The sequence below is a fragment of the Piliocolobus tephrosceles genome, chromosome 14, assembly GCF_002776525.5.
Source record: "Piliocolobus tephrosceles isolate RC106 chromosome 14, ASM277652v3, whole genome shotgun sequence".
NCBI lineage: Eukaryota > Metazoa > Chordata > Mammalia > Primates > Cercopithecidae > Piliocolobus > Piliocolobus tephrosceles.
Genome location: NC_045447.1, coordinates 76,384,193 through 76,394,423, shown reverse-complemented (window position 1 = coordinate 76,394,423; position 10,231 = coordinate 76,384,193). Strand labels below are relative to the sequence as shown.

At 39.1% G+C, this 10,231-nt stretch overlaps 1 protein-coding gene across 4 annotated transcripts in view; it reads right to left on the bottom strand.

The window, feature by feature from the left end:
* Positions 1-219: 219 nt before the first annotated feature.
* The window catches only part of KIAA2026 (KIAA2026 ortholog), an 89,942-nt gene continuing 79,930 nt past the window's right edge, over positions 220-10,231 (bottom strand). For all 4 annotated transcript variants that reach the window (XM_023213160.3, XM_023213159.2, XM_023213161.3 and 1 more), the window contains 2 exons: positions 5,847-6,034; positions 220-4,496 (listed from right to left, as the gene is read on the bottom strand). In XM_023213160.3, the coding sequence (XP_023068928.1) occupies positions 874-4,496; positions 5,847-6,034 (3,811 nt within the window). In that variant the 3' untranslated portion in view covers positions 220-873. The remainder of the gene's footprint in view (positions 4,497-5,846; positions 6,035-10,231) is intronic.

Here is a 10,231-nt window from a genome sequence, read left to right as displayed (position 1 = left end):
GTGTGGGCAACAAGTGAGTCAAAAAAAAAAAAAAAAAAAAAAGGAATTTTCTGAAATACTCACAAGATCTAAGTGAAAGTAGTATTTGTAAGCTGGAAAGCCAGTACAAATGCTAGCTCTAATTCAGATTTCCCAGCCTTAATTCTTTCTTGTAAAGGACTATCTTCAATTACATCCTGTATTCTTTCAATGGAACAAGAACACACGTTAAAAATGGTATTCAAACAAAGAAATAACAGCAACTCAGTTTATTACATGCAGATTCTTCTGCATTGTTGCTAACAGTTCACTGGTCCAAAATTACTAAAATACTTAAAAAACTATACATTATGTAAACAAAACATAAATAAGACAGCATAGTTCTTTGTACATATATTTAGTACAGGTTGTTAGGGATTCTGGAATATGTACAATTTTACATTATGGACTGCATTTTTCACAATGCATAAATATATATATATATTTTTACAGAAACAAAAATAAGATTTCACTAATGACACAGAATACCGTATCACAGATATGCTGCAACAGTCCAAATTCAAGAAGAAACATGTCAATGTAAATGTGCAAAAGGCTAGCTTACTCTAAACTATTCAAACTTTGTTCACTTTATGTTCTACAAACAGGTAAATCCTGACTTTAAACACAGAATCTCGAAACCTTCCTCAGAACAGCAAGTGAAATGAAACAGATTTTTCCCTCCCCAAGAAAACAAAGCCTTGTTGCAAGCTAATGAAAAGATACATTAAAACACACACACACACACACACAACTATGTATAGTATGCTTTCAATAGTATAATAAACATTTAAAATTTTTATGGGAGTCAAAACAATGCCCCATTATTTAAAAACTGGCTCTTTTAGTCTAAATTCAAGATGCAGCTGTGTCAGGCTTCTCTAAGCCCGATGACTGAAAAGCAGGGAAGACAGACGCAGGATTTCGACTGGCAGATACAATCTGAGAGAGAGAGGGAGAGAGTGAAGAAACCTTAGACGCTGGAGTGTTTATGGTATTCAAAATGGCTCCTTCTGGGCTAACCAACAATTTTTTGACAGGTGTGTCCAAATGAAACACTGAAGTGCTACTTGGCAGTGGAGGATTACTGGGGCAAATGGCAGAAACCAAAGATGTCTTAGCCAAAAGAGTAGCTGGAGGAGACTTAATTACTGAAGTCAGAGATACTGTTGGTACAGGAGGTGGAACAGGAACTTTAACAGTTGTGTTTACGATTTGTGGTGATGTATGTACTGTGGGTATAGAACCTGCATTCCCAAAAGAGTTTATAAATTTTGTAGGGCTTCTTAGAGGATGTTGTAGAGGTTGCCCACTTAAAGAATTGTTTGATGCTAGTGTAATCTTCTGGGTAGAGTTATCTATTGGTGTAGACTGAATGCCTTGGCCGCTGTTAAGAACTAAGGGAGCTCCGTATTTTGGATTAGTAGATATAAGGAGAACATGGCTGCCAGCTCCAAGACCTTGTGGTGGAACAATAAACCGGGTTCCGTTAATCATAATCTGAGTACCAGGTGCCAAAGGTGTGCTGGTATTGATGACTATTTTTTGCTGAATACAAGGTTCAGTGAACTGACTCCCGACTAAACTAGTTACATTAGATGGTGCCGAAGCCGTGTGAATGGTGGCGCCACCTGGAGGAGAACTGTAACTGGGGGTTTTTACTAAAGCTTGCTGGTTCGGCAGAGAAGCAAAATTGGAAATATTAACTATTTTACCTGGACTTGGTGAAAGGGATGACAATTCAGTTTGAGGTTTATTTGTGTTTACATTTGTTGGCACTGTAGTCGAAATCCCTGGTGACTGAAACTGGAGCGAAGTCCGAGATTGTCTTTTAGAAAGAGATATAGAACGTGTGGCTCCTGGTACTGTTGCTGAATGTGGAACTGTGTTTATTATTTTGGGGGATGTAGTCGCAGGTGCAGGTAAGGCAACCGTAACAGGAATTTGCAAAGCTGATGTTAAACATTTAGGAGTCACTACTGGTTGTGTAGTTGAAATCAGAACAGATGATGCAAGGTGTCCTGTTTTCACAGTTGATATAGCCACAGTGTTTCCAAGACTTGATGAGCAAAGTCTATTTGACAAAATAGGCATAATCCTTGAAGAGGTATCATTTCCACTGACTAAAACAGGAGGTCGTGTCCCAGGTGAAGCAGAGGCTGAGGTCACTGAAAGGGAACCCAAAGATAAATTCGCTCCGGTAACTGAAAGCATGTTTACTGCTCTTGCTGCAGAAACCACTGATTCATTAACAGGGGTAATATTCTGACTCACAAAATTTGAGCTTACTGGAATTGAATTACCACTTGTTGACAATGGCAAAATATAGCCCTTGCTACTTTTGTCTTCTCCTTTTGGGGTTACATTTTGTAGTATGTTAATTGATGGTATAGCTGGCACAGTGCCTGAAGTATTTACAATTGCTTGACCTATGTTTAGTCCAATTTTCACATCTTTTATCTGAGACACAGCTGGTGATGAATTTATTTTTATTGGTGTGCCCACTGTAGATGGAATCAGTACTATCTGGGGTTGCTCTGGAGTCTTAACATATGCTTTATTCAATGGAGGAGGAAGAGTTTGTTTTAATGATTCTGCAACAAGAGTCGGGGTTGATGTACCACTGGGAACTGGGGCATTAATAAAAACTAATTTCTGGGCAGAAACACCTGTAGATGTCAGTGCAGGTGTCATATTAATTGCAGTTCCATTGCCAGAAGAAAGAATAGATGGAGCTGATACCAGCATAAGTTTCTGAACTGGAGTCCCACTGATTACATCTCCATTTGTTGTTGCTGTTGCTTCTGACCTTGTAACAGGGTAACTTTTTGTGATATAATCTACTTGTTGCTGTTTAGTTGGAGTATGAATAATATTTGCATTGTTTTGTCCAAAATTTGCTGCTGATATGCTAATTACACTTACTGAACTACTTGTTGCTGATGGTAGTAGAGTGCTAGAACAAACAGAGGACTTCAAGGGAGAAGAGGGCATGTGTGAAGTTTTATCTATCATGTGGCCCAAATCACCACTGCCAGTGGGGTAGCCTAATGTAAGTTTGAGATTTTTCCCCATAGATGGAGCAAAGCTAGCTGGAATGGAAACAGAAGTCGGTGTTTGGCTGAAAGGTGAAAGACTAGATGTAGTAGTTGTTCCAGCTACAGGTGAAAAAGCAGAGGAAGAAGTTGTTGATTTTGGCACCAAAAATGCCTGAAGCTGAGGAGCAAAAGTGAAAACTGAACTTGAAGTTACAGTATTGGGTGAATTTTGATCTGGGTTGGTCTGTACTTTTACAACTCCAGTGTTCCCACCTCGTGTCCTAACAAGAATTGACTGTGAATCTCTTATGCACACAGTTTTCAGCTCTTGCTTTGCTTCAGAAGAATCAGCAGTCTGTTGTGCAAAACAGTTGAAGGAACTACCAGGATTTGTAGACCCATTTAGTGTTGTTGTTGATAACAGAGGCTGACCTGTGGAGGAAATGGTGGGTGAAGCACTGGGCAAGGAGAGTGTGGCTGCTGAAACTGCATTCTTGGCTTTTCCTGCCTCACTCTGGCTAGTCTTAACTGATGGTGTTAGTAAGTTATTTACAGAGGTTACAGGTGACAAAGGCTGTGGTCTAGCACTACTTACATTTGATAAAGGTGTAATTGTTTTGTTGAAAACTGTATTTGGTAGTTGGGTAGAAATAGTTCCTGATGAGTTGACAAGAACTGATGCTAAAGAATTTCTATTTGTTGTCTGTGGGAAAGATGAACAATGTTGTTCTGTACCTTTCTGTTGAAGTGGTGGTATTTCTTTTGCAACTGCTTTTGCTTCTTTATGCTGAATCACAAAATTCTTAGGCAGAATAAGAACTTGCTGCATGATTTTTTCTCCTGTTTTAGGATCCACCACAGGCTGCATCTGAATCTTTACAGAGCTATTTTGAAGATCTATTGGCAACCACTGGCCACAGGGCATTTTGTATACCATTTGTAAAGGACCTTTTGTATTGGTGTGGCAGGTCAATGCTGGCTTTATGGGGCTTGCTTCTGGAGGAGATAAAACTGGTTTTTCCACAGCAGGAGCACTTCTACCTGTGGAAGGAGGCAGTTGATTTGTTAAGGTCACTTTGTTCCCAATATTCTTTGCGAGCAAAGCCTGAATGGGTTTGGTCCCTTTCTGGAGCGTACACACGGGTACTGAATCCAATGAGGCAAATGACTCTGGAAATGATGGCTCTGTATGCTTTGATTCATTGAAACAGTCAATCTGCACATCACCTTCTAGATTCTCAACTACTGTCTCATTTGTGCTTAACTTTGCTTTCTTCCTTGGAGAAAGCTCTTTTGTGCTGTCATCCATATAACCAGTCTGTTTGGACTGTCGTTTAAGTGTTTTAAGCAGTGTCTTCGGTAAGTCTTTTGAAGGTAATTCCTTTTTCAACAATTTGCTTCTAGCCATAGGAAAATCTATTTCTGACAACTTCATATCATCTGAAAATCATAAAAATAGGCATTTTGTTTATAAAAAACAGCAACTAAATAATAATAACATCAACTGTAAAAAAGACAGTGAATCTTTGAGTTGGCAATATATTAAGAAATCTACTGCAGGGTGATTCAAAAGCCTCAGCACCACTGATGAAGATAAAGGTAAGGTCATCTTTGACATGATAACCTAGATATCATAACCATGCCCAATAATAACCTATTATTGAGAAAATTTTTTTGGTCAAAATTTTTGGTCAAGAATTCTGCTAATTCTTCTGCCAGTGTAAGTGCAAAAAACTGTTTCATTAGAAACACCCAAGTCAACAATCCTGGCTCAGAATTAAATTTGGAAAGAAATCTAGTTCTCTTTTTCTAGCTAGGAACATTTTGATACCATAGAGAGATGGTTCTCCAATCTATTCTATTTCTAGAGACTCTAAAGGACAAAAAATATCCAGCTTTTTCTGATGTTCACCCTTATAGTAAAAAAATTTATGTTCATATTCAGTCAAACTAGGTTTATAAGACATTACTCTTATTTGCCAAAGATTGAAAACAATAGGTTAATGCATTTCTAACCACATACTTTCATATTAACCTCTATATAACCAAAGAAAGTCATTAAACTAGATTTACATAATAATGTAATCTGATAAATGGAAATGAATTACAGGTAATCTAATCCAGCCCTTTATCCTTATTAAAATGATGTGTTCATTCTGGTCTCATTAGGCCATCAACCTTGGTAATTCCTCAAAAAATAATCCTCACAATATTAAGAACTTGTCAAATTCTATTTCTAAAGTAAATCTCAGATACAATGCTTCAAAAATACCAATAATAAAAAAAAGAGCATGAACCAATGTCAAAGGGATTACAGATCAAGGGCATGTGGTTTGTAATGGGCAATGACAGGCCTACAGTTTGGAGTCAAGCAATGGCTCCTGAAACTCCTAGAAATGTAATAATGACTCCAAGAAACTTTTTGTTTTCTTTTGAGACAGCATTTTGCTCTGTTGCCCACTCTAGAAAGCAGTGGACAGCTCACTGTAACCTTGAATTCCTGGCCTCAAGCAATCCTCCTATCTCAACCTCTTGAATAGCTGGGACTACAGGGATGCAACCACCATGCCTGGCTAATTTTTATTTATTTTTTTGTTGAGATGAGGTCTTGCTATGTTGCCTAGGCTAGTAGAAACTTCTTATAACGATGTGGACAGTACTTCTTCAAAACATAACAGATTTCCCCAATGAATGTATTTCATTGACCATATTATCTTTTGCCTTCACAGCAAACAAAAACTTCTCTTTGTGCTTTCTGTGCTGATTTAAAAAAAAAGGTTTAATGCTTACCTGAATCAAAGTGATCTTTCTCCAGGATATCCAGAGGTTCTGTTAAGTCAATAGACTTACTGATTTCTCCCTTAGGAGAGTCTTTTCCAAGATCTCCTTCACCTTCATCAGTAGTCCATAGTTCCCTAGTAAATTTATCATGATCAGGTTGTCTTCTGAAATCATCATAGTCTTTCTTTAGGCGGCTTCTGAAATAAAATGCCCAACATACGAAATAATACATATGCATTAAATTCTTGAAATCTAAACTAACTTTTAACATTTTAAACTACATATGAAAATATTTTTTATTAAGTCACTAGAAATTATGCTTTAATCTTAAAGTGCGTCTAAGATGCTTAGTTCAGTCTTGCCAATGCTCAGGAAGACAGAACCTATGGTATAGGCGTAAGAAACTTGAAACTTAAAAAATTATATGTATCTGGCCAGGCATGGTGGCTCATGCCTGTAATCCCAGCACTTTGGGAGGCCGAGGTAGGTGGATCTCTTGAGCCCAGGAATTGAGACCAGCCTGGCCAACATGGTGAAGCCCTGTCTCCACTAAAAATACAAAAATTAGCTGGTCGTGGTGGTAGGCACCTATAATCCCAGCTATTCGGGAGGCTGAGGGATGAGAACTACTTGAACCCGGGAGGTGGAGGCTGCAGTTAGCCAAGATTATGCCACTGCACTCCAGCCTGGGTGACAGAGCGAGACTCCATCTCAAAACACACACACACACACACACACACACACACACACACCTGCAAATTTCAGAATACAGATTTGAACATACCATCTCCCATCTGATCATCTTTTTTTTTTTTTTTTATTTAAGACAGAGTCTCACTCTGTCGCCCAGGCTGGAGTGCAGTAGCGCCATCTCGGCTCACTGCAAGCTCCGCCTCCCGGGTTCACGCCATTCTCCTGCCTCAGCCTCCAGAGTACCTGGGACTACAGGCGCCCACCACCACGCCCAGCTAATTTTTTGTATTTTTAATAGAGACAGGGTTTCACCATATTAGCCAGATGGTCTCGATCTCCTGACCTCGTGATCCACCTGCCTCGGCCTCCCAAATTGCTGGTATTACAGGCGTGAGCCACGGTGTCTGGCCTGATCATCTTTATAAAGATTGCTGTTAGACCAATTAAATGAGACAACAATAATTTTTTTTCTAGCTGCACTGACAGATTAGAGAGTCTTAAAATTACTGACTATAACACACCTTAAAAGGTCATTTAAAAAAGTTTAAGCCAGAAATTCTAAGCACCAGTATCTATTTTTGCAACTATTATACAGAGAGTAACAAATCTATCACTTAATCCTGGGAGTAATTGTATCTAAACCCTTCAGTCTTAATAGAAATATTTTTAAAAATTAAGCCTAGGAAAACAAAGCTGAAAAGTAATCTTTCACAGAGATCTTTTTCATATAAAAACATAATAGCTTTATTTCTGAGAAACTAGAGATGGAAACATCTAGTATTTTAGAGATCCTTTATTATTCCTTTTGTTTTCAACGAAGTTTTCTACCCTATCCTCAACTTTTACCCTTAGTGTTGCTTCTTCAAAAAAGAAATATGAACATATGTTCTCTATTTCCTCCTTTCCTTCCTTGACAGAGTCTTACTCTGTCACCCAGGCTGGAGTGCAGTGGCACGATCTCAGCTCACTGCAATCTCTGCCTCCTGGGTTCAAGCAGTTCTCCTGCCTCAGCCTCCTGAGTAGCTGGGATTACAGACGCACACCACCACACCTGGCTAATTTTTGTATTTTCAGTAGAGACAGGGTTTTACCATGTTGGCCAAGCTGGTCTCAAATTCCTGACTTTATGATCTGCCCACTTTGGCCTCCTAAAGTGCTGGGATTACAGGCATAAGTCACCACACCTGGTCATGTTCTCCAATTTATTTTTACTACACATTCTTATTTGTGCACATTAGATTTTAAGTCCTACCTCTGTTACTTACTAGTTGTAAGACTTTCTTTTTTTTTTTTTTCCTGAGACGGAGTCTTGCTCTGCCGCCCAGGCTGGAGTGCAGTGGCCAGTTCTCAGCTCACTGCAAGCTCCGCCTCCCGGGTTTACGCCATTCTCCTGCCTCAGCCTCCCGAGTAGCTGGGACTACAGGCGCCCGCCTCGTCGCCCGGCTAGCTTTTTGTACTTTTTTTTAGTAGAGACGGGGTTTCACCGTATTAGCCAGGATGGTCTCGATCTCCTGACCTCGTGATCCGCCCGTCTCGGCCTCCCAAAGTGCTGGAATTACAGGCTTGAGCCACCGCGCCCGGCCAACTAGTTGTAAGACTTTCAATTTTAATTTAGTTTTTTGAGATAGGGTCTCGCTTTATCGCCAGACTGGAGTACAAGTGGCACAATCTTGGCTCACTGTAACCTCCACCTCCCAGGATCAAGAAATGCACCCACCTCAGCCTTCTGAGTAGCTGGGACCACAGGCATGTACCACCATACCTGGCTAATGTTTGTATTTTTTATACATACACAGTTTCACCATAATGTCCAGGCTTTAATTTTTTTTTTTTTTTTTGAGATGGAGTCTTGCTCTGTTGCCCAGGCTGGAGTGCAGTGAAGTGATCTCGGCTCACTGCAAGCTCCGCCTCCTGGGTTCACACCATTCTCCTGCTTCAGCCTCCCGAGTAGCTGGGACTACAGGTGCCTGCCACCACGCCTAGCTAATTTTTTGTGTTTTTAGTAGAGACGGGGTTTCACCGTGTTACCCAGGATGGGCTCCTCTCCTGACCTCGTGATCCACCCACCTCAGCCTCCCAAAGTGGCTTTTAATTTTTAAAACATTAAAATTCCTTAATTTTCTAAGCATCAGTTTACTTACTACAAATGAGAATAGTAACAGTTCTTACCTCTCAGTATGTGTGGCACATAAATATTCAACAGATGTTAGTTAAAAATTGCTTTCAATTTATTTATGTTTTAAATTATTGTTAAGGGTTTTACGGAAGCACATGAGGGCTGTGAAAGGTATTAGAATGGGTTACTAAATGATAATCACAAAATGAATTTCCCTTTCAATCTATAACATTGGAATGAAAAAATATCTATGTGGAGATAATATAAAGTTCTCCTCCCTTCTCACTCTCAGTAACCTTCTTGGTCTCAGTTAATGGCTTTACTTCTTATTTCAAGAAAAATGGAGGCAATCAGAAGAGAACTTTCACATGCTCACACCTCATATGCAACTCACCTTAATGTATATTCCTATTCTCCATCTCCCTACCTAAGCTAACACCTCCATTTAAATGCATCCTCTTACCTAATCAAGGATAACACTCTACCAAATGTCCCTTCCTTTACCTGAATCCATTTTTTGTCTACTAGATCATTTCCATCAGTACACAAACATGTTACTCTATAACATCAACAACAATGACAAAACACATTCTCTTAACCTCTTTTCCTTCCAGATAATGCTCCATTTCTCTATTCCACCTTATAGCAAAACTCCATGAAAGAAGACTCTTCCATTTCTTTCCCCTAATTCTCCTAAATAGACTTCTAAGACTTTTATCCACTTTTCTACTGCCACAGCTCACCAAGGTCATTAATATGATCCTCATGTTGCCAAATTAAATAATAAATTCTTATTTCTCATTTCCTCAACCCATCATGAGCAGTCCTCCTTTATGAAACATTTCCTTACTTGGTTTCCAAAACACTTCTCTTCCTTGACTATCTTCCTATTTTACTGAGCACTCCTTCAAAGTCTCTTCTGCTGAGTGCTACTCATCTTGGCCACTTCTACATGCTGGAAGATCTAGTACTCGCTTTTGTTTTCTTCTCTATCTATGCTTATATACTAGATGATTTCTACCAGCCTTATGTCTTTAAATACAATCAAGATGCTGACAGCTCCCAAATTTGTACCTCCAGACTCCTTGAACTCAGACTCCTATACCAAACTGCCTATTCAATAACACCAATTAGATGTCTAAAGAGCATATCAAAGTTAACATGTTCAAATCCAAACTCTTCAATCTCCTCTACCTCTCAAATTTGCTACTCCTTGAGTTTCCCCTATCTCAGTTAATGGCAATTCCATTATTCCAGTTGTTTAGACCAAAAATAGTGGGTACCATCTTTTTCACTCCTCACTTTCTCTCATATCCCATATATCCAATCCTTAAGCAAATTCTACCAATCCTACTTTCAAGATATATCCAGAATCCAGCCACTCTTTGGTATCTGCACTGCTACTATCCTGGTCCAAGCCTCTACCATTTTTCTCCTGGATTACTGCTATAGTATACTGCTATAGTATACTGATTAAATGACTATAAGGTCCTTAACAATAATTTAAAACATAAATAAATTGAAAGCAATTTTTAACTAACATCTGTTGAATATTTACGTGCCACACATACTGAGAGGTAAGTAC